The sequence below is a fragment of the Amblyraja radiata genome, chromosome 4 (genome assembly GCF_010909765.2).
Source record: "Amblyraja radiata isolate CabotCenter1 chromosome 4, sAmbRad1.1.pri, whole genome shotgun sequence".
Taxonomy (NCBI): Eukaryota; Metazoa; Chordata; class Chondrichthyes; order Rajiformes; family Rajidae; genus Amblyraja; species Amblyraja radiata.
In genome coordinates this window covers 77,824,093-77,849,160 of record NC_045959.1, presented here as the reverse complement: position 1 = coordinate 77,849,160, position 25,068 = coordinate 77,824,093, and the positions used below count along the sequence as shown (strand labels likewise).

Genomic DNA, 25,068 nt, shown 5'->3' with positions numbered 1-25,068 from the left:
TCTAGAAATGTCCTTGCAAACTGTATATTTTGTTGTGGATAAATTATGTGGGAAGAGTGGTGTTTCTGTACGAATGGCAATAACGACCCATGCTCTGGCCATGTCATGATAATTTTCGGCCCTTCACAGAAAACATGCTTGCATCAATCTAGTGTGCATGGTTAAGCATATATGTTACCATGGTCCAGGATTTATTGACACAGGTTGATCATACGCTGAATAATCCAACCACATTTTTGTTGGGAAGTGGAAAGAACTAATAGAAATTGCATTAATTGCAATGTGTAAAAAGAGTTGAGATACTGCATTATAATTTTGCTGCATGTCATTGTGGTATATATCATGTCTTGATTGGTGAATATGTTTAGTTTGTGACTTTATTTGAAGCAGAAATAATATGTGAATGCTTCATTGAGCATAATTCCGACTGGTAACTACGCACTTCGTTCGAGCACATTATCGCACGCGTCATGCAAGCCGTCTTAAATTGACCACCTAAACTGTCATTTGGCAACCTAAAAAGCTGCCTAAGTTGCCCGGCTGGCAACAGGGAAAAAAAGTTAAGTGAGAGCCCTGCCTTCGGGTAAACATCCTTTGCACCCCATCCAAAGCCTCCACATCCTTCCTGGAATGGGGGACCAGAACTGAACGCAATACTCCATATGCAGCTGAACCGAAGTTTTATAAAGATGCAGCATGGCTACCCGACTCTTTACAGTTCAGTCTATTGTCACGTGCACCGAAGTGCAGTGAAAAACTTTTGTTGTATGCTATCCAATCAGCGGAAAGACAGTACATGATTACAATCAAGCCATTTACAGTGTATAGATACATGATAAGGGAATAAAGTTTAGTGCAAGGTAAAGCCAGCAAAGTCCGATCAAGGATAGTCTGATGGTCACCAATGAGAGAGATAGTAGTTCAGGACTGCTCTCTGGTTGTCGTAGAATGATTCAAGTGCCTGATAACAGCTGGGAAGAAACTGTCCCTGAATCCAGAGGTGTACATTTTCACACATCTATATATTTTGCCTGATGGAAGAGAGGAGAAGAGGGAGTGGCCAGTGTGTGACTCATCCTTGATTATGCTGCTGGCCTTGCCGAGGCAGCATTAGGTATAAATGGAGTCAATGGAAGGGAGGATGGTTTGTGTGATGGTCTGGGCTGCGTCCCCAGTCCCCAGTGCCCCGATCAATGAGGGCAAACATACCATACACTGTCTTTACCACTCTATCTACTTATGTTGACACTTACAGGGAGCCATGGACTTGGAGCCCTAAGATCCTTTGGTACATCAATGCTATTAAGGCTGTTGTCATTAAAACTATACATCTCCTTTATATTCAATTGTACAAGAGGTTGGTGAGGCTGTACTTGGTGGATGGTGTTCCGTTTTGGTCATCCTGCTGCAGGAAATATGCCATTATGCTGGAGCAAAATCAAGAGAGGAATGAATGGGTGAATTACCAACATTTTTCTCAAGTAGGGGAATAAAGAACTAGAGGACACAGGTTTAAGGTGTGAAGGTCCTTCCGTGCTCTGACTTTGACCCCCCTAAAGTACAATCCCTCACACTTGTTCACTAAACTCCATCTGCCATTTCTCTGCCCATATCTATAATGTTTATTCCACTCTATCCTTTGACAAATGTCTTCACTGTCTGCAACTTCACACTTTTTATGTCATTTGCAAGCTTACTAACCAACCCATCTACAGGGTCTCAACCTGAAACATCACCTATTCCTTTTCTCCAGAGATGCTATCTGACCCGCTGTGTGACTCCAACCTTTTGTGTCTATCTTACATTTACCTTTGTGATTCTTATATATCACAGGTCCCCATAGACCATTTTTGTCACAGTACTTAAAGCGTGGGATTTTCTTTAATCTATCCTGTTCTTTTGCCGCTTCTAATTCCCTATTTAAGTATGTTTTTCATGCCCTGTCTGATTTCATTTTCCTGAACCTTACATGGGCTTTCTTTTTCTTTTTGACCAAATTTACAACCTCTGGCCATCCAAGGATTGTTTACCTTGCCATCCCGAAGGCATAGGCTTTAAATATTTTCATTAAATATCAATGTTGCACATCAAAGCTCTGCATTGGTATATTGTAAATCAAAGAAGCAAGATGTTCAGAAAAGCATAAAGTGGATATCTAGCTTTTAGGTGTGTGGATATAATTTGGAGATCTAAGCCATTCTGTGGAAATTTCTATGGAATGACAATATTTAAAAGCAAATTTGTGCCTTACTGGCTTTTGTTTAAAAAAAACAAATTTACTACGAAGACCCAATCACACAAGGCTGGAGTGAAGGCTTGTGAGTTGGGAGGAAAGCTGAATACAACAATTTACATATAATTCTGTTTAAGTCTAATGAAGGTCTACATTTGCTGAACCATTCCATTCAAACATTGTTCAAAAGAATATAATGTGATTGCAGTGATGTTCAAGGTGTCAAGCCCTTTGCAACGACTCCAACTATATTATGGGGAATTTCTAACAGATTCATCTTCTCCTACTTTTTTTGCTTTTATAATATTCATGGTAGTGGATTGGATTGAATTGAACATAATTGATCTAACTTCATTGAGATTATTTGAGTTGGTGTGTTTGAAACAAAGTGATTGGATGAAGATATTTTTGATTTTGGCAGCTTTATTTTTCTAGTGCTAATATTTTTTTGCCAAGTAGCACACTTGTGTACATGAACCCTGTTTGCTTCACCGTCAGCCAGAAATAACATTTGGATTTTGAATGATGCATTCAAATACATGGTGCTATTAAATTTCCTGTAGCATTGTCCATTGTTTTGCAATTCAGATAATGGACACAATACTCTGCTGATTTTTCAGTGAGTGTAATGTAATAATTATTGAGAGTATCCTGAAAATGAAAAAAAAAACTTATTTTGTGTAAAGTTAGTGAACAGGAAATCCTCTTGTTGAGGATGCACAAATTCGTGATTTTTGCTCCCAGTGAAGGCTATGGAGGAAAAAATATCCTCTGGTATCTGTCACTATTACCATCAGCGTACAGTTTGTTTCTTTCCCCCTATTATATACCTGACATATTTTAAAATAAATGTTCTGTTCAAAATGAATAAATGGATGAAATAAAGAGACAGAATACTTTAAATTTGGTGGTAAGCATAGTGTTTGGAGTATCAAAATAACGTTAGTTTTTATATTTAAAAATTGCCGGGCCTCAAAAGCAATTTAATGTGGAAGACGTGATTTACTTTAATGTAATCGTTTCTTTTTATGATAAAATAATAATCAAGAGAAAGAATTGGCTTTTGTAAGTTGAGTTCATAATGGAAGAGCATAGTTGTTCACGTTAATATTCACTACAACTTAAAGTATGATTTGCAGTGCTTGAATGCCAATAATACAAAACTTAGTATGAATGCTTTGGAACTATCTTACTGATATTGACACCATGTGTCCAGGCAAAAATATTTATATGAAAAACCCTCTGGGTGGCTATGCAAAGTAGATTTATGTAGAAACGGATTGCCTGGTGTGATAAATACAACCAATTGTGTCAGCATACAACCTACCATTATCTATAAGAAGATGAACAATGTATACCCATCCCTTCACATTCTAGTACAATATTTTTCAAAGAGTTTTCATTTGCATGCACCCTGTGCTTGTATCACCTAATATTGACAACTCAGCCCATGATCCATCCATACATTTGGTTTCCACTTTTACTGATGGAATTGCCCTTCTATTGATGGACATTTCTAATGCACCCTCTTCTTCTTTAAATCTTCTGTCTTTTCCTATCCCTTCATTTTCCTCCACTCTAATGTGGCTTGTAGTACAGGCTTCTCACATTTTATTTTCTGGTGTAAATTGTTTTGAAAGATCAATGACAACATCAAAGCTATAATACGTAGTCTTTGCTACAAAGTTAGTATGGTCTTGAATCCAAGCCACTGTCTGAGGCTAGCCAGACTATTTGTAGTCTATTGCACCTTAAAATGGTATCAACACTTTATTTAGCTGGATTAGTTGGGATAATTGGCTAAGTACAACTAATGCCACCAGAAATATTTAAATATTCCAGAAAATAAATTGGGAACCAATTCAGTCGTGCATATGTATAAAATTCAAATGTGCATGATTTTGACACAAAACCTTGACCCTTCCTTTCCCCTCTGCAGATGCTGCTTGACCTGTTGTGTTCCTCCAGCAGATTGTTTATTGCTCCACATTACAACATCTTCAGTCTCTTGTGTCAACATTAAAATATTATATAGTTGCCTGTCTGTAGTTTTCTAATGCTTTGCATTACTGAATTTGATCCTATTAAAAATTGTTTTGAAGATTGTATTGAAAGAGTGTTACTCTGTGTTGTAACTTCGCAGTAACTGCATAGTATACCACTGGTATCTTGTTTAGTTGCGTTCCCAGGAACAAATGCTTAATACATTTGGTGCTAAAAAAGATCTTACCATGGTATATTGAGACACAGTGCTGTTGTGCTGGGATTCTGGTGTCAGTCTTACTCTTCATAATGCTGTTGTAATGGAACTTGTTTGAGGCCTCTGCCTCCTGGATTTCTTGCAACAATGAAATACTTAAAGTCATCCCATTGCCTTGAAGCACAGTGTGGGATGAGCTACGGAGGCACTATTCAATGTCTACCTGTGATAGGTTGGTCAATGGGCAAGGTCATTCACTGTTGAGGTGCAGGACTCAGAACTGGCTAGCATAGTGAGGGCAAACTGCTGCCAGGGACCAGCAGCAGCTGCACAATGTATTGACAGACTGCTGGATTCTACAGGGTCCCTCATGACTCTCCCTAATGAGCTTGTTTCCATAGTAAAATCTCCAAGCTTCAAAAAGCTGTTCAAAGAGAGAAAACAGCAGCTTTCATCATGACCATCAGGTGTTGAGAGACCGTGAAAATTGGGTAATACAGAATTTGTATGCCTATAATTTTGTGTATTGCTATTTTAAGAAATAAGCTCTTCCTGAACTTGGTTATAAATTCTGTGTTTTTATGATATTCTTTTGGTGTTTAAAATCAGGATTGAAGGAAGCGGAAGGGCCGATACCTGCTGAACATTTTGGGAAAAACGAAGAGCCAATACATCCACCGGTTGAGACAGGTATTATAGAATTCCTTTAAGTAATAGTGTTACAAAAATGAACGTGCAGAAAAAGCTATAAACCTATCTACAAAGTGCTGTATAGCTCTTTTTTAAATGGAAGTGAGAGAAATTAAAAAATGAATGAACTAATTCCTGTTTGATGAAATTTAAAAACGGAGTAACAAATAACTTAAAAAAAGTTTAGAATACTGTTTATAAAGCCACATTTCCCTAGAGTCAAAGGGAATTCTTGATTCTTGATTAGTACAAGTGTCAGGTTATGGGGAGAAGGCAGGAGGATGGGGTTAGGAGGGAGAGAAAGATCAGTCATGATTGAATGGCGGAGTAGACTTGATTTGCCGAATGGCCTCATTCTACTCCTATTCCTTACGATCTTAAATGGTCAGGAACACAGGCAAAATAAGCTTCTTGCATGGTCTGAGTAGTCGATAAATTAAATAAAAAGAGTTGAGTATAGGAGCAAAGAGGTCCTTCTGCAGTTGTTTTGGGCTCTAGTGAGACCACACCTGGAATATTGTGCAGCTGGGCTTGTATACTCTGGAGTTTAGAAGGATGAGAGGGAATCTTATTGAAACATATAAGGTTATTAAGGGTTTGATAACGCTAGGAAACATGTTCCCGATGTTGGGGGAGCCCAGAACCAGGGGCCACTGTTTAAGCATAAGGGTAAGCCATTTAGGACTGAGATGAAGAAACACTTTTTCACACAGAGAGTTGTGAGTCTGTGGAATTCTCTGCCTCAGAGGGCGTTGGAGGCCTGTCCTCTGGATACTTTCAAGAGAGAGCTGGATAGGGCTCTTAAAGATAGTCAGGGGATATGGGGAGAAGGCAGAAACAGGGTACTGATTGGGGATATGATCACATTGAATGGCGGTGCTGGTTTGAAGGGCCGAATGGCCTACTCCTGCACCTATTGTCTATTGACAATTTGAAGCTTTAAAAGGATCCTTTTTCCCAAAACATTTTTACCTGCAATTTTTTTTGTATGAATTGCTTGTAAATCTTAATGAGGTATTGCCAATAGCTGCTGAAAACCTGAGTTGAAATATTATATTTCTGAAAAGACCTTCAAGAGGGAGATAATGATACATAATATATTTTCTTACATTTTGCTATTTCCATTCAGCAGTTCTGGTATTGGGATCAGGCCAATATAAATTGAAGACATTTCTCTGGTAGTGAAGAAATGAACAATTCAAAAAATGTATTCACCTCCTTAAATTGATTATCATAACTAACAATCAAAATGTGTTCATAATAATCCAGCCTGGGATCATCTTTTTAGTGCAGTTATGAGAATTCACCAACATGGTATTCACCGACTAGTTCTGTCAGCAATGTAGAGCCATATTTAGTCTCAGCACTAACTGTTATATTAGGAAAGTTAATATATCAAGGAACAATTAAGCTGATATAGTGTATTTAAATATTACTTTAGAAACTGAACAAGAAACACCTGGATCAATTGACGCCACTGTGGCACAGGAGTATTTCGCAACAAATATAGGTAGGTATTTATCTTTTGAATTATATTATTCCATAATTCATTTAACATCTAAATAAATATAAATTACAACATTTAATCTCCGTTGGATGCCACGATCATTGAATTGCTGCAGCTTGCTGAAGTAGAATTTGCTTGAACAAATAATTAAATGTTTCTGTAAATATAAATGATTGTAGTTCTCTTGGTTCCTCATGTGGGACTGCCTATTATTAGACCGGTATTTTTGTTAATATGGTCACATTGAGTTTATCTGTTAATGTTCCCTTTGTTATTTATCATGAAAACATAGAATGATTACAGTACAGGAGGAGGCCATTGGTCCATTGTGTTTGTGATGTCCCTCTTCTGAAATAACTATCCAGTTCCCCGTCCTGGTCTAAATTCTGCATCAGTGAAACTTATTTCCTTGCTGTGTGAAGATCTCAATGCAATCTGCACCACATATGCAGATATAGGTCCACTACCAATTTTTCTGACATCCTTGGTTCCAGAGCCTTTCTGGTTTATCAGTTTTTCCAGACCGACAAAGGTTACAGCCTCCAAGAGGAGTTCAACCGCACCGGAACAGTCTGCTAAGGCAACCGGGGAGCCGAGATATCGGCCCGTAAATACCGCCTCTGAAGTCGGCTGTGGGAACGGATCTGCCGGTCCAGCTGGGCCGGAGTTCCAGAGCCTCGGCTGCAGAGAGTAAATTCGACCCGCTGATCGATGTGGAAGTACCGATGAGGTCGAGATTGGCCGCCTCATCCGGCCTATCTACATATTTCATGATTTTATGTCATTGTATTAAATGTCCCCTCGTTTTTCACTAAAGAACATCCAGACACATCTAGCCTTTCAACGGTAATCTTTTATCTCGGGTACCAGTTTTATACGGTAAAAGTAGAAAATCGGTGCAGTCTTAAATAAATCACTACCTTATTACCAAATGCTATAACTTGAGTAAATATTATATCTAACTTTTATCCACCTGAAGGAAGATGATTAGTGTAGAATTCACACTTGTTGTGTTTGTTGGTAATACCGACATGATACCTGTAGTTTAGTTTAAAGATACAGAAGGGAAACAGGCCCTTCGGCCTACTGGATCCACACCGACCAGCGATCACCGCATATTAACACTGTCCTACACACACTGGGGACAATTTTTACATTTACCAAGCCAATTTACCAGCATACCTTTAGGTCTTTGGAGTGTGGGAAGAAACCGAAGATCTCTGAGAAAACCGATGCAGATCACAGGGAGAACGTACAAATTCCATACAGACAGCACCCGTACTCAGGATCGAACCCGGGTCTCTGACGCTGCAAGCGCTGCAAGGCAGCAACTCCACCGCCGTGCCGCCCTATCTAATTAGAGATTACTTTCCCAATTTTAGCTTCGTGAAGATGATACGAAACAGAAGTATGACAACATTAAAATCAAACAAATTTTACCAGTTTTATAACAGAGAATAATTTGCTGTTATATTGTATTGTTTTATTGTAGTCAAAAGTATCCCAAGGCACTTTGTCCAGTGTCAGGAAATATAACTTTGCAGCTTTTGTACAAGATATTAGTCCAAATGATAAAAAAGTTTTGTTAAAGATATGTATTTTATGGAGCAATTTAAAAAAGGAAAAGGTGAGGGAAATTAGGAGAGAGAATTCCAGTGCTTAAGGCCTCTGCAGCTTAAGACATGGCTGTCAAGTGAAACGTATAGATGCACAAGAGACAACGTAGGAGGGTACAAAAATGAGTTGTTAAAGCTCTCCGTAGCTGTTAAGGTTGCAGAGGTATACGGGTAGGATGACCATGAAAGGAGTTGAACATTTTAAAATTGAGGTAGTGGAGAACTGATTGTCAGTATAGGCTTACATGCTTGTTTGATGTTGGTTAATGGAATTCATTAAGAGTTGTGATCTGGGTAGCGGCGTTCTAGTTTCCACTTCTAATAAATGAACACAATTTATTGGGGCAGTATTCGAAACATAATTAAAACCTTGGCCTTCCTTGCTAATAGTATTATGAAAATGTAACCAAAGATTAAATTATTATCTGTAAAACCCTTAGAATGCTATACAATTTATTGTGTTTGCATCTGTCATAGTGACATTGAGCTAATTCTGATCATCGTCTTGGGATTCAAACATTGTATATGCTGTTAACATTTGCACAAGTTTCAGATCATTCATTTTTTCTTCTATAGAAGAGCCAGCAGAGGAGGAGGAGCCAGAGCCAACAGAGGAGGAGGAGGAGGAGGAGGAGGAGGAGGAGGAGCCAGAACCAGTTGAGGAGGAGGAGCCAGAGCAAGTTGAGGAGGAAGAGGAGGAGGAGCCAGAGCCAGTGGAGGAGGAGCTGGAGCCAGAGGAAGAGGAGGAGCCAGAGCCAGTGGAGGAGCAAACAAATGAATTTGATACTGCGGCTGAAGATTCAGAAGCTCCTGAAGCAGGTGAGCTTTCATAAGCCATCTATTATTTACCCATGAGCAAACAAGCTTCCATCAAATGTGCTCCTGGTGTATACAGTATATACAGATATACATAAACCTTGTAAAACAGCAGGATGCCAAATTAATGCACTCCTTTTGCATTAGCTCCCAGCTGAGAGGACTGGTTCATGATGGCAGAGGACAAAATTGGGCAGGATTCTGTTTTGTTGCTAATTAGTGATCTACACTGGATGGTGTGCACTTTTGATATCAGTTTTTGTGCCCTAATGATGACATCAAGCTTACTGAAACTTATTGAGCTTCATGCATGATTAGCGTTTTGTTTTACATCAGGATATATTAGAAGCACCTCGTAAGTACAGTCAAACTTTTGTAACACAATCAAATGTGACAACTGAGCTACATCAAGATCCTGCAAGCAGTAGTTGGGGAGAGAACTCATTAATGTACACAACAACACAAGGAAATAGAAGCAGGAGTTGGCCACCTAGGTGGGTCAAGCCTGCCCCTCCATCCAATGGTATCATGTCTGAAATGGAGAAGCAAGGAGCTGCAGAAGCTGGTTTACAGAAAAAAAATCAAAGTAATTCAGTGGGTCAAGCAATAATGTTGGTTCTGTTAATAAGGTTTTTTCGTCGTCACAAAATAAATTATGAAAGTGAATCTAAAAGTAAGTATATAGACAAATTGTAAACTGTTTTGTAAGGTGTTCTTAAACTGCCACATTCATTGAATGATTTTTAAGATCCTAATAATAATTTTGTTTGAAATTTGCAGCTGAAGTTGAATATGAGGCTGAACCTGACCACGAAAAAGCAGATGCTCGAGGTTTGTACTTTAATTACATTCATTTGTGTCACTCAATGGGGATATTTTCATGAGTTGTAATACAATAGGGGTACTCTTTCAGATTAATTTAAAATGATAGAAAAGGAGATGATGTACAGATATGCAGAATTTCTAGGTTGAGTTGCTGTTCATGAGTTTCAGGTGGCTATTGTGGCTTGAATTGTAAATGGGAATAATGGGAAAGCTGTTGAAACACGGAAAACTTGAAGTTGCTTTCAATGATCCTCTGATTCATTGCAGCCTATTACAGTCATCTTTGATATTAATAAAAATCAGTAAACTTATGAGAATGTAAAGAACTTATGAATTATTCTCACTAAAAATAAAAATGTGCAGTTGAATGTGTCTTAAATCCATTTTAAATAATGTAGTTTTCAGCCATAGGAATATCTCTGTAGTCAGGAATATCTTCTGGGTAACCACTGATAGCTCTGTTCACTCTCTGATACTGGAAGTGAGTAAGGGAAACTAAATTCTATGCTCTCTTTGGAAGCATAGTCCATCTTCAACTCTTTAACAATTAGCCAGGAAAAATGTAGTCACAAATAGAAAATGAAAAGATGCTCCGGCTGTGATTGAAACTGTAGCAAGCTGACTCAATTTATGATTTCCTGTCTTAAATGATTTTTCACCAGTAATTTAGCATTCATCGGAATAGTCTCACCTGAAGCCATCGAGTGAATCCACAAAATTAAACTGCTGCCCAAATAAGAAAGAACGGTGTTCCAAGCCATAATTACTGTTTAACAATCTACTCTAAAAACAATAGCAACTCAAAATTTCCTCAGATTAATATTTGAAAGTTTTGTAGGTTTTCAAACTTTATAAATATTTTACTTTTATGATGCTTAAGATTCAATTCAATTTAATCTCTTGGTCGAATGTGAGTAACTACTCAGCCTACTTGTTATCTTAGTTGCTGCACTTGATTGCAACTAACATCAAGAATAGTGAGATAATGCTATGGCAGTAATTTGCAGGTTCCCTAGATGTCAATGATGTGCACTGTTATTTCATCACTGGCCACAACATCTACTCTTGTATCTTGCAGCATAAATAGATTTTTTTTTCCCTTTTAGATGAGTCTGCGTATGTGGAAGACGAAATATATTCTGAAAGAGAAGAGACATTAGGTAAGGCTTGCTCTTGTTATGATGTCCAACTCTCTGTTAGTACTTGCGCCTTATATTGAGCTAAACAACATAATCATTTGCTGGCTGTTTTAACTAGAGATAATATTATACATTGAAAGTATAAGGTGGAACACTTTTGTGATTAATTTTTCCAACCTAATACTCAGTTGGGGTGACAGCATGCCAAGCTTGTTCTACAACTCAAGTCCTCTATTAACTAATTTATCCCGGTTGTATTTTGTGAGGCATGAAGTCTATAAAGAGCTTTACTAGATGATATAGACTTATTGGTTAATATTTGGGGTTTTTTTGCATCATGCACATTATATTTGCTATTTAGAAGTTTTTACATGAGATTACATAGATCAGTAGTATTTATTAGCAAGACATATGCATGTATGATGGTAATCATTATTGTATGCCTTAGCATTTATCTTGCAGAGATCTGTGTGGAGGATTATCAGAGCAGTAGTTAAAATGCTCACCATTTTAAGTTCTAGAGTACAACTAATGTTTCCCACTGAACATTTCACCATGAATAAAACTAAGAACACCTAGTTACTTTAATATTAACTTTAGTTTTAAAGTGACCTCTCATTGGAAAGATCAGTTTCATGAGAAATATGAGACACATTGTCAACCTCATCCATAGATACTGGGTCAATAATTGCTTGGATGCTGGCCATGTCAGGGCTCTCGCTTAACTTTTTTCCCCTGTTGCCAGCCGGGCAACCTAGGCAGCTTTTTAGGTTGCCAAATGACAGTTTAGGTGGTCATTTATGACGGCTTGCATGACACGTGCGATAATGTGCTCGGACGAACTGCGTAGTTACCAGTCAGAATTATGGTCAATGAAGCATTCACATATTATTTCTGCTTCAAATAAAGTCACAAACTAAACATATTCACCAATCAAGACATGATATATACCACAATGACATGCAGCAAAATTACAATACAGAATCTCATCTCCTTTTACACGTTGCAATGAATGCAATTTCTATTATTTCTTTCCACTTCCAAACAAAATTCTGGTTGGATTATTCAGCGTATGATCAACCTCAGTGAGACCAAGTGCAGGCTTGGCGATCGCTTTGCACAGCACCTACACTCAGTTCGCAATAACCAACCTGATCTCCCGGTGGCTCCGCACTTCAACTCCCCCTCCCATTCCGAATCCGACTTTTCTGTCCTGGGCCTCCTCCATGGCCAGAGTGAGGCCCACCGTAAATTGGAGGAGCAGCACCTCATATTTTGCTTGGGCAGTTTACACCCCAGCGGTATGAAAATTGACCTCCAATTTCAGGTAATCCCTGCTTTCTCCTCCACTTCCCAGCTGTCCCTCAGCCCACTGTCTCCACCTCTTCATTTCTTCTTCCCAACCCCTGCACCCTCACATCAGTTTGAAGAAGGGTCTCGACCCAAAACGTCGCCTATTTCCTTCGCTCCATAGATGCTGCCTCACCCGCTGAGTTTCTCCAGCATTTTTTGTCTCCCTATTCACACAAGTTCGTTTATCCCACTTTCCTCACCCACTCCCAACACATTAGGGGCAAATTTTACAGAGACAAGTTAACCTACAAAGCCAATGCATCTTTGGGATGTGGGAGGAAACCTATATGCTTGCAGGGAGAATGTGCAATTCAACACAGTCAGTGCCCGAGGACAGGATCGTGTGAGGCAGCAAATCCACGATATTTTATTTTCCAACACACAAAAAATTATACGTTGATAACTTTGGTTACTAAAAAAAAAAAGAAACTCCATTTTCAGTCTTAAATCTCTAAGTGATGCTCTGTCCCCCTTTACAGCTACTGTATATTTTAATTCAGTTCAAGACTATGGGGCAGTACATTGGCCATAAAGTTGCAGCCTAAAATTGCCAGAGACCCGGAATTGATCCTGAATATGGGTGCTGTCTATATGGAGTTTGCTCCTTTTCCCTTTGATCGCATGGGTTTTCTCCGGGTGCTCTTGTTTCCTTCCACATTCTAAAGGTGTGCAGGAACCTTTTTCAGACCCAACCCAAACAGAATATTTTCCTTTTGTCCAGAGATTCTGTCTGACCTGTTGAGTTACTCCAGCTTTTTGTGTCTATCTTCAGTTTAAACCAGCATCTGCAGTTCTTTCCTACACACACGAAACTATACGATAGAACTTTATTAATCCCAGGAGGGAAATTGAGTGTGTGTGTGTGTGTTTGTGTATATAGTTATATATTCATATATAAATATACACTTTTGTTTTCTCATTTATAACATTGTTTACAGAGTACTATGTTTACATATTCTGTCGTGCTGCTGCAAGTAAGGATTTCAATGAGACATGAGAGAATAAAACAATCTTGACTCTTGACTTACGTCGCTAATGTGTGGGATAGAACTAGTGTACGGGTGATCGGTGGTCGGCGTGGACTCGGTGGGCCGAAGGGCCTGTTTCCACGCTGTATCTTTAAATTAAACTAAAACACTAAAACCAGAGGAAATCTAAAGAAGGGTCTCTACCCGAAACGTCACCCAATTTCTTCTATCCAGAGATGTTGACTGCTCCACGGAGTTCCGCCGCACATTTAAAGCATGGAATAGTCTTCACCCTACTATAGGTACCCAACCAGAACCAATTAAATTTAAGGTAGTCCTTTTTTCCCCCAAGAACCCTTTTTTGTTTGTCCAAGTCAAGAGTCAAGAGAGTTTTATTGTCATGTGTCCCAGATAGGACAATGAAATTCTTGCTTGCTGCAGCACAACAGAATTTGTAAACATAATACAGAACAGGAGATAAAAGTTCACTGTGTCTATATACTTATATACACAATAAATAAACATAAAATGCAATAGGCTGTTATTTTTCAGAGTTTGGTGGTGGTGTTTAAATTCTAATTAAATTCCATTTCGAATATTTTTGGAGGACCAGGAAACCAAGAAGCAAGAGTTACTCCAGGGAGTTACTCCAGTTCGAACGAGTGATTCTGGGTTGGTTTTCAGCGGTCGCGGCGAGTGGACAGCAATGGCAGCCAGATCTCCCACCATGCAAAGGGAGGGAGAAAGTGGCCGACGCCGACCAGTTGCAGTGGCAGTGCGAATGTGCAGGGCGGCACATGCGCACAACCACGGCCGATGATGTGCTGGCCAAAGATCCTCGCTATAGGATCTTTGGTGCTGGCCGTGGTTGTGCGCATGTGTAAGGCGGCCGGCCGTGCTGGCGGACGAGGAGCGGGCGGAGACCCGAGACACGGACAGCGGACGGAGACGGAGAGAGAGACAAAGATAGAGAGCGGGCCCGCAGAACCATACTCAGTTTTTTCCCATCGTCGATCTTGTCAAGTTTCCTTCAGATTTGATGTTATATTTCACAAGTTATTGATATTTAAAGGTTTAAAAAAGCCAACTTTAAAAAGTGTTTTACTGTTAAATCCTTGCTATCCCAGCTTGCAATCAACTTCCATACAAAGTTGCAATCCAGGAACACTCTATGCTTCCACCAAGTTTTCACCTGAATGGAATCTCATAGTTCTCCACCTGACATTTGCAACAATGTTGCCATCATAGAACACCTAGTCGTGGTCCTGGCAGCACAGGGGGGGGAGGGGCCAGGGGAATTGGAAGTGCTGGGGGAGGCAGGGGAAGTGCAATTGGATTTTTTTTAAGTCCAGTGCTGGGGGAGGCAGGGGAGTGTGGAATCTTACATTGGGAAACGGGTTGCGTTGGGGGACCAGGCCTCTTGTGGGGGCTATGGATGAGTGGGGAATATTGCGTTGGGGAACCAGTCCTCCCGTGTGACAGCGACCCGTTGGTCCCACGGTCTAGTTATCAATAAATATGTAATTCTTGTGATCTGCAGTACTGAGTCTGGTAACAAAAAGTTCTTTATGTTGTAGATGAAGCAATCTTTGAGCCTGAAGAAGTAGTCTCTGAACAAGATAATCCAGGTATATACTTCTTTTGAACAGCTACGTCAAGTTCCTTTGCAGTGATTAGAGGAATTGTATCAGAATTAGCTGGATTTCTTGCCTACTTAAGGTTTAAAAAAAAAAAAAGGATTACAACACCTTAAGCACTAATTGGAAAAGAACTAACTAGCACAAGCTTACCTTTTAGCAATTGAGCTGTAGCCCTGCAGGTCCACCTATGTGTGCACGTTGCAGGTATGCATCCAAGTATTTTTGTAAATGTAATGTGATGAGAATTTTGTCCTGTACTCTTTATAGGAGTTATAGACTCCTCAAACTCTTCTAAGAAACTACTTTAACTCTGTGTCTCCCTGTTTAAAATGCTCTCAATTTTGAATTCCTCTGTCAAAGAAAATATATCTGTCAAGCCTCGTCCTAATTTTCCCAACTCAGTTAGGCCTCCAACATTCATATTTTCCCCCACAGACGACCACCCTAATATTTCTCAATTGTTAAAACAGTTGAGTCTTGAAAAAATCTTCCTAAATCCTCTCCCGTGTAATTGCATCTTTCCTGCAGTGTCGTGACTGGTTTGCACAAACTGTCGAGCATGCTATCCAGTTCTGTCATAATTCTTGTTCTTTTATTCTTTGCTTTTCTAAATAAAGGAAAGCAATTCATGTGTTTTTAACTATCTTTTCGATCTCTCATGCTGCCTTTAAGGATTTTTGAGCAGATACTTTGTTTCCATTCTCTCCCCACATCAGACAATATCCTAATATTTATTTCTATTACAATGCTGTATTGTACCTCTGCAATTACAATACCTTGCTCTTCTCTGGATTAAATTCCATTTTACATGATTCTGCTTAACTGACTAAGCCACCCAGACTTCCTGCACCCTAAAATGTTATACTGTTAACCATCTCATCCAGTCGTTAAGGTAGAATCACATAAGTTCCAAAGGTAAAGGACTGAATACAAGGCTCAGTGTTCAAAAGGGAACTGCAGATGCTGGAATATCGAAGGTACACAAAATTGCTGGAGGAACTCAGCGGGTGCAGCAGCATCACCCGCTGAGTTCCTCCAGCAATTTTGAATACAAGGCTCAGTTAGTTTAACTCGTGACAAAAACACTATTACCTGATCCTTCCTGCAACTAAGCCAGTTTTTGATCAAATTTGCTGTTGTCTCTTGGACCCTAAACACTTTCACTTTTTTGGCCAGCTTGCCATCTGGAATTTCATCAAATACATTAAAATCCTTGTAAATAACTGCAATCACATTGCCCTCATTGATCCTCCTTGTTACCTTCTCAAAACATATTGTTGTTAATCTGCCATGGTCTTGACAAATCTATCTGATTTGTTCCTGATTCATAGAAAATAGGTGCGGGCGGGCGTGGGGTTTAAGTGAGTGAGCGGGGGGGGGGCGTGGGAGTCCAGCTGTGGGAGGCGTGGCGCGAGCGTACTTGGCTTGGCGCGGGGCTTTAATCCACAGCGGCGGGGGGGTCGGCGCCTGGAGGCAGGTGGACCTGGATTGGTTAGCATGTGGGCATTGTGACGTCGTTTAGATTTTAAAATTTGAGTTTTGGGATCAATTTTATTCAAAATCTGGGGAAATAATTGACCAAAGAGTGGATTTCTGAACTCATAAGTTAAATCCCTAGCGAAATGGTAAAAATCTCCGCATTTTTGCGTCTGGTTTTCTTTCCTGTTGCATTTCTACTAATATGCTACTGAAGCAAGAATATAATGTTATGTCTATTCGGAGAATAGAAACATAGAAAATAGGTGCAGGAGTAGGCCATTCGGCCCTTCGAACCTGCACCGCCATTAAATATGATCATGGCTGATCATCCAACTCAGTATCCTGTACCTGCTTTCTCTCCATACCCCTTGATCCCTTTAGCCACAAGGGCCACATCTAACTCCCTCTTAAATATAGCCAATGAACTGACCTCAACTACCTTCTGTGGCAGAGAATTCCAGAGATTCACCACTCTCTGTGTGAAAAAAGTTTTTCTCATCTCGGTCCTAAAAGTCTCGGTCCCTTATCCTTAAACTGTGACCCCTTGTTCTGGACAATGCGACTTTGACTTTCATTACTTTTTTTTATTTCCCAAGATGTTTATGAATCTGAAGTGGAAGATTTCTCAGATCATCTGGACAGTGAAGGTAAAATATCATGGGTTTATTTGTTTTTTCTGTTCAGTGGTGATTGGTTTTATTTACTTAAAATGAGAAGACATGAAGCATGTTGATTTTAACTTTACTATTTATGTTTTTAAGATGAGATCAGCTTTACCAAATGAAGTGAATTTTGTTAGCAGATTATATATAAAAAAAATACCCCTGCTTGTCATTCTTATCGCTAGCCAAGCTTTTTCATTTGTAAAGTGATTTCAGATCCATTCTAAAATGGTATAATTTCAAAATATAATTTATTCTTTTCAGAGGACTAGCTATTTGTGTGTTTAACTGGTGCTAATTTTGTGTGAGGAAATTATTTTAAATTGGGTGAAGTGACAGCAACATCTACACAATTAATAACAACTTGTTGGCATGGGATTTACTGTACAGGAAGCAATGTGTTTGTGTGTGTGTGTGTGTGTGTTCCACTTTGTCAGTCGCCGTTCCAGTTGCTGGTTTTTCAGGCGACTGCCGGCAACTTGACAGTCGCCGACAGTCCGCTGAAAAATCGCCTAAGTGGGACAGGCCCATTTCACTCGTTCCTTTTTAATTATTGCCACAGATTTCAAGAATTTGTTCTTAACCATTTTTTTTAACATTTCTCTCAAGTTTTTAATCTATTTTACTTATTCTGTACCCAGATGAATATATTTTGATTGTTTTCCCACTGTGTTGTTTGTTACTGATTCTACAACAATAAACTAAGTGATGGACAAACTCAGTGGATCACGTGGCATCTGTGGAGTGAAATAGAAATCATTTTGAGATGAGACCGTTCTTCAAATTGATAGAGTAGAGGGGAGAAAGCTGATAACGAGTGGTAGGGGTGAAGCAAGGCTTGGAAAGTGGGTACACGAGGAGGGGTGATTGGCAAATTATGCCTTCCCGTTGGCCACTGGCAAGCTGCACGGCAGAGTGATCCTGGCAAGGCACGGCCATACCTGACAGCAGCGTGGCTCACCCGCCGCAGAACCAGGAACCTGCCCGGAAAAACCTGGTGGGCAGCGGTCCAAACGCAGAAGGACCAGGCGGGCTGCGGCCTGCAGGGGGGAAGTCGCCAAGCCCGACGCCTGCCCGAAGAGGAGGGACCTGTCAAAGACAGTCGCAAGGAGCAAGGCCGGTAGGGAAGTGCACTGGGATCATGCCTTCCGCGCTCTTAAGGTTGGCTGCGGGATGTGCCCCGGGGCAACAAAGGTGGCCGGTCATGAAGAGGTACACCGGTTCGTTGAACGATCCAGACAAAGGCAATGGCTGGAGGGCCTGCAGAAGCCTGGGGCTCATCTGGATTTGTCGCAGCTCTATAACACCAAGCGTTATAAAATCTGGTGACTCAACAATGACTTTCACTATGCTTTGCACATGTGCCATTAAAACACCATTGAAATGGGTGGAAATAGTGACAAAGGTAAGAGGTAAAATGGAGACAAAAAGAACCCAAAGCATTGTCTGTCCATTTCTCTCCACAGATGCAGTCTGGCCTATTCATTTCCTCCAGAACTTTGTTTTGATCTCAAGTTTCCCGCATTTGCAGTCTGTTTCGTCTCCATCAATGATTCTTCAGTCTGATTAGTTACTGAATAAGCTGATCAGGCAAATATAAATTAGTTGCTTTGATGATTTTTTTTTTCCCCATCGAAAACAAAATCTAGTTTGTAATTTGAACAAAGGTGCTTAAAAATTCTCTAGCATTGTATAGTTCAGAATTATCAACCACTTTTATCCGTCCTTGCAGGTGACATGGAGGAAGATTTTCCAATGAGTGATCAATATATTGAAGGCATATTTTAGCTTTCTGCTCATTTATATATTTTTCTTCTGTCCTTTTGACTAATAAATATTCTGCTAAACTGTGGAGAAGAACGATGAGAATTTGTGAGTTGGCTAGCAAATGTTGGAGTGATTGAATAAAATGGAATAAGATCCTGTGAGATAATAAGAGAAATTTCATAATGAACTGAAATAGTGTTATACCATGTAGTTCACATTATAGATCACGCTAATAGTTCATACTGTTATAATGCAGTAGATCTCCTACTACAATCTTTGCATTTTCCATAATGTGAATATGTGTAAACAAAAACTTTATTTATTTACTTTTTCTCCCACAAATTTTGTAATTGGGAAAATTGTGAATTATAATTATGAATGATAGAAAACTTTTTTTTCTTTTCTCTTTCTCTATTGGTTTATATTTCTGCTTCCTTTCCATCTTGCAGTTTTTCTTCTCTCTCTTCACGATGCACACTAATCTTATTGTATGCTTTCTATTAGTCATTTTCCATAAGGATTTTCCATATCTCATTCTCCTTTCATTCTTGCTTTTATAGCTTTTCTCTAGTTTTATTTTTATACATGTTATACATATTTCTTTATTGATTTACTCAACAGCGTGAAAATTGGTACTTTTTAAGGACCATAACAAGTGACCCACGAATGGCACACCCCTATCACAAGACCCATGCTGGTTAAAATCGATCCTTGATGATGCCTTTAAATGCCAATTAATGCCTTTCACAGTTGCACAAATAGCTTGTTTATTTTGCTTTTTTGTATTTGTAAAGCTGGCAACAGAACTGGAATTATTCCATATATCGAGTTTTGTCAGGATGAAGGAAAGAGAGAAAATAAAAGGGAAATATTCATTTATATTTGATTTGCTTGTTGCAGATAAAGAGCTGGAGCTTGAAGATAGAATGGATGAATTTTATGGTTAGTATATTATCTCCAAATGCTTCATAGTTGTAAATATAACTTCTAAGCAGTATGTAAATGGTAAACTCTAAACTGCAGATGGCATGCTCTAAGTATATTCATTCGGGGGGGGGAAATGAGCTGTTGGCCATCTTGTGGTTAGGTGAAAGATTGCAGGTTTAAGATTAAATCTTGATAACTGCATAAAACTGGTTGATGCCAATAAAAAACATGGATTTTAACTAGTTTTACATTCTCTTCTACTAGCTGAAGAGCCAGAGCAAGTTCCAGAGATTGACAACATACAAGGTTTGCTTATTTCAATACATAATCATCCTGTATAGTCAATTCATGGTTAAACTTTGAGAAATCTAGCAGTTAAAAACATTAAAATTTGGAAGAGGCCTGAGCCAGTTGGCCCTTTTTGAGATTGTTCCACCAAATATAAAGATCACAGCTGATCTGCCACAGTGCCCATTTTTGAGCAATATACCCATATCTGTTTGGAGTCTGTTTGGACTGTTTGGAGTCTGTAGACTGGGCAATGTTCAGGGACTCGGCAACAGACCTGAATGAATACGCCACAGTCGCTACAGACTTCATGAAGAAATGTGTGGAGGACTGCATCCCAACAAAAACCTTCCGAGTGTTTCCTAACCAGAAGCTTTGGATGAACCATGATATCTGCATTCTTCTGAAGACCAGATCCCGGGCATTCAGGTCTGGAAATACAGAGGTCTACAAGAAGTCAAGATACGACCTTGGTAAGGCCATCAAAAAGGCCAAAAGGGACTGCTGCTCCAAGCTGGAGGATGAGACGGATGTTCGGCAACTGTGGCGGGGCTTGATTGCAATCACCTCCTACAAGACGAAATCAGGGGGCAGCTCAAATGTCAGCGAAGCATCACTCCCTGACGAGCTCAATGCGTTTTACGCTCGCTTTGATAGGGAGAACACTGATGTGCCTTCCCGAGCCCCCATTCGCCGTGATGGTATTTCGGTCACAGACACAGAGGCCGACGACAGAAGATCCTTCAGAGGGGTGAACCCTCGGAAAGCGCCTGGACCTGATGGTATACCCGGGTATGTTTTAAAAACCTGTGCAGACCAACTGGCTGGGGTTTTTACGGACATTTTCATAGAAACATAGAAAATAGGTGCAGGAGGAGGCCATTCGGCCCATCGAGCCAGCACCGCCATTCACTGTGATCATGGCTGACCTCCCCCTCATCCTTCTAAACTCCAGTGAATACAAGCCTAGTCTTTTCAATCTTTCCTGATATGACAGTCCCACCATCCCAGGGATCAATCTCGTGAACCTACGCTGCACTGCCTCAATCTCAAGGATGTCCTTCTTCAAATTAGGAGACCAAAACTGTACACAATACTCCAGATGTGGTCATAACTGAGCCCTATACAACTGCAGAAGAACCTCTTTACTCCTATACTGAAATCCTCTATTTATGAAGGCCAACATTCCATTAGCTTTCCTCACTGCCTGCTGTACCTGCACGCCAACTTTCAGTGACTGGTGTACAAGGACACCCAGGTCTCGCTGCACCTCCCCCTTACCTAACCTAACCCCATTGAGGTAATAATCTGCCCCCTTGTTTTTGCCGCCAAAGTGAAAATGATCACCAATGTATCCACTATTTCTAGAGCCACCTCTCTGAAGACCCTGGGATGCAGACCATACGGCCCAGGGGATTTATCGTCCTTCAGCCCCATTAGCCTACCCAATACTATTTCTTGCCTAATGAAAATTTATTTCAGTTCCTCTACCCCCTTGGATCCTCTGTCCTCCAGTACATCTGGGAGATTGTTTGTGTCTTCCTTAGTGAAAACATATTCGAAGTACCTGTTCAATTCTTCTGCCATTTCCTTGTTACGCATAATAATTTCACCCGTGTCTGCCTTCAAAGGACCTTGAGGTGCTCCGGTGCCATTTCCTTGTTACCCATAATAATTTCACCCGTGTCTGCCTTCAAAGGACCTTGAGGTGCTCTGGTGCCATTTCCTTGTTACCCATAATAATTTCACCCGTGTCTGCCTTCAAGGGACCTTGAGGTGCTCTGGTGCTGATTGTTATCGAGGATGACACATTTCCACTAATACGGACAGACCGAGGATGAGGAAGTCGAGGATCAACTTCTCACTTCTGAGGTCTGAGGTTCCCACCTGCTTTAAAAGGGCATCAATAATACCAGTGCCCAAGAAGTGCAAGATGACGTGCCTCAATGACTATCGACCAGTGCCACTAACGTCTATGGTGATGAAGTGCTTTGAGAGGCTGATCAAATCAACTCGTACATCGACAAAAACCTGGACCCACTTTAGTTCGCTTACCGCCACAACAGATCAACGGTGGATGCGATCTCACTGGCTCTCCACTCCGCTGTGGACCACTTGGACAACAAAAACTCATATGTTAGGCTGTTATTCATTGACTACAGCTCGGCATTTAATACCATCATCCCCTCCATGCTGGTTACCAAGCTCTCAGATCTGGGTCTCTGCGCATCCCTCTGCAATTGGATCCTCAATAACAATCAATTGTCATCCTCAATAACAATCAGCACGGGAGTACCCCAAGGCTGCGTGCTCAGCCCCCTGCTGTACTCACTCTATATTCATGACTGCGTAGCTGGACATAGTGCGAACTCCATCATCAAGTTCGCCGACTACACCACTGTTGTGGGACGTATCACTGATGGCAACGAGTCAGAGTATAGAAGGGAGATCGACCGATTGACCAAATGGTGCCTGCACAATAACCTGGCTCTTAACACCAGCAAAACCAAGGAACTGATTGTGGACTTTGGAAGGGGTAGGATGGGGACCCACAGTCCCATTTATATCAACGTGTCGATGGTGGAAAGGGTCAAGAACTTCTAATTCCTGGGCGTGCATATTTCCGAAGATCTCTCCTGGTCCCAGAAAACTGATGCAATTTTAAAGAAAGCTCATCGGCGCTTCTACTTCCTGAGAAGATTACGGAATGTCAGTATGTCAAAGAGTACTCTCTCAAATTTCTACAGGTGCACAGTAGAGAGCATGCTGACCGGTTGCATCGTGGCTTGGTTCGGCAACTTGAGCGTCCCGGAGCGGAAAAGACTGCAAAAAGTTGTAAACACTGCCCAGTCCATCATCGGCTCTGACCTCCCTACCATCGAGGGGATCTATCGCAGTCCCTGCCTCAAAAAGGCTGCCAACATCATCAATGACCCACACCATCCTGGCCGCACACTCATCTCTCTGCTGCCATCAGGTAGAAGGTACAGGAGCCTGAAATCTGCAACATCCAGGTTCAGGTACAGCTTCTCCCCTACAGCCATCAGACTATTAAACACAACTTCAAACAAACCCTGAACTATAACAGCCTATTGCACTTTATCTGTTTATTTATGTGTGTATATATATGGTACATGGATACACTGATCTGTTCTGTATTTATGCCTACAATATTCTGTTGTGTTGCAGCAAGGAAGAATTTCATTGTCCTATCTGGGTCATATGACAATAAACTCTCTTGACTGGACTTGATATCCATGGATTTCCTTCATATTGATAAATCTATCAATTTGTGTTTTGAAAGCACATAATGATGCATAAAGGTTTACTTCCTCTGGGTGAGGAAATTTTGGATCATAAGGTCTAAATGGCCTAGTCCTTAAGGGGCTGTCCCACTTGGACGACCTAATCCGCGAGTTAAGAAGAGTGTCCGCGACCTTCAAGCTCGAGGGCACCCGCCTGGAAAGCCTTGAGCTGGATCGACCGTCTGCGTTGAAACCGCGAGCTGGATCGATCAACCGCGCGCACACACACACACATATTGCAAAGGCGGGGTCCAGGGAAAGCGGGGGAGCGCTGTCTGAAGTTCACACCCGCGATGAAGAGCAAGGTAAAACGGCTGCACAGTAACGGTAAGTCCCTTAGAGAGCGGGGGAGGGGGGGAGATGGAGAGAGAAGGAGTGGAGACACTTTTAAGAAGTATAATAAAGTTTAGTGGGCAATTTACCTGCCGGTAGGTTTTCCTTGGTCGTGAAAATGCCTATGAGCCAATCAAAATGCCTGGTCAGCAAAGGAGATTGCCTACGGCTGCCCTCGATTGCCTGTAACTTAATAGCGACTCCACTCCACTGCACTACGAGTTCAAAAGAACCAAATTTTACTTGTGGAAAATTTTTCAACATGCTGAAACATTTTCCGCGACCTAGCTGTGGCCACGAGTATTCGGGAACTTCTCTCGAGCATGAAGGAGAGTTCCAGCGACCTCATAGGACATCCTAGGACCACGTGTCGACCATGCTGCGAGTTTGAAGTTCAAAGACACTCTTCTAATCTTGCAGATTAAGTCGCCCAAGTGGGACAGCCCCTTTATCCTGAAACTGTGGTTTTGGTGTGACGCTTTCTGGCCAGAGGAAAATTTCCCTGTATCTAGTCTGTCAAGACCTTGAGAATGTTCTGTATGACACAGGTTTGCAACCTGGTCAGTTTATAGGCAAAGAGCTGTATATCTGTAAATCAGTCTCTGGTATTCAACTTTACCATCAATAATTTAAATATAGAGTCAGAAAACCAAATTGGTCAACTAGGATGTACGCTGATCCCTCCCAGCAAAGAACAAACATCCTGGACTGTTCTGGGGAAGCTCTGTGATTGCAGAAATAAATTAGCATGAAACTAGCTCCAAAACATATTGTATTCTCATAATTTTTTCCTTGAAAATTGTAGAAATAGGAAAAGTGTATATTATGATGTAATTTCTTCATTTAACTGTAAAGAATATCATTCTGAATCTGTGCAGCAATTTGATAAAATTTTCTCCTACTGTTCAGATTTGTACATAAAATTAGTTTACACCCTGGTAATAGGAGTCAGTGCTAGTACCCCTCCATGATTAACTCTTGAAATATGTTGCTACCTATAGTTTAATGATGTGTGAAAAGATTTGTAGTGGATATGCTATTTATGATCCTGTTGTCCTGTAATTTTTCTTTCAGAGGCATTGCCTGTTCAAGAGCAAGATGAAAATGATTTAGCAGGTTTGTATTGAAATTGCCTTTCTATTTTTATTTCTATCATTCTAATGTGAAAAATATCTAATGATAACTGCCTAACATAAAAAGGGTGAATATTATTAACAAATTCTCAATTTTATTACTTACAACAGCCAATGGATCTCAGAACTTGGATGTGGAATCTGAAATCCAAGGTTTGTTTGTCTAGGCTGCCTTTAGTTTTGCCCT

The 25,068-nt window shown here is 40.5% G+C and overlaps 1 protein-coding gene and 1 long non-coding RNA gene across 2 annotated transcripts in view; both read left to right on the top strand.

Moving 5' to 3' along the window:
* asph (aspartate beta-hydroxylase) overlaps nucleotides 1-25,068 on the top strand; it is a 223,095-nt gene that overhangs the window by 96,830 nt on the left and 101,197 nt on the right. The window contains exons 8-21 of the mRNA XM_033020394.1: nucleotides 1,256-1,357; nucleotides 5,043-5,123; nucleotides 6,565-6,633; nucleotides 8,823-8,863; nucleotides 9,399-9,417; nucleotides 9,843-9,893; nucleotides 10,994-11,047; nucleotides 14,910-14,975; nucleotides 17,063-17,113; nucleotides 18,861-18,905; nucleotides 19,796-19,837; nucleotides 20,087-20,128; nucleotides 24,823-24,864; nucleotides 24,993-25,034. Coding sequence (XP_032876285.1) covers nucleotides 1,256-1,357; nucleotides 5,043-5,123; nucleotides 6,565-6,633; nucleotides 8,823-8,863; nucleotides 9,399-9,417; nucleotides 9,843-9,893; nucleotides 10,994-11,047; nucleotides 14,910-14,975; nucleotides 17,063-17,113; nucleotides 18,861-18,905; nucleotides 19,796-19,837; nucleotides 20,087-20,128; nucleotides 24,823-24,864; nucleotides 24,993-25,034 — 747 coding nt within the window. The remainder of the gene's footprint in view (nucleotides 1-1,255; nucleotides 1,358-5,042; nucleotides 5,124-6,564; nucleotides 6,634-8,822; nucleotides 8,864-9,398; nucleotides 9,418-9,842; nucleotides 9,894-10,993; nucleotides 11,048-14,909; nucleotides 14,976-17,062; nucleotides 17,114-18,860; nucleotides 18,906-19,795; nucleotides 19,838-20,086; nucleotides 20,129-24,822; nucleotides 24,865-24,992; nucleotides 25,035-25,068) is intronic.
* LOC116972296 lies at nucleotides 8,892-11,080 on the top strand. The gene is made up of 3 exons (XR_004411763.1): nucleotides 8,892-9,065; nucleotides 9,843-9,893; nucleotides 10,994-11,080. It is a non-coding gene; the product is annotated as an uncharacterized LOC116972296 (long non-coding RNA).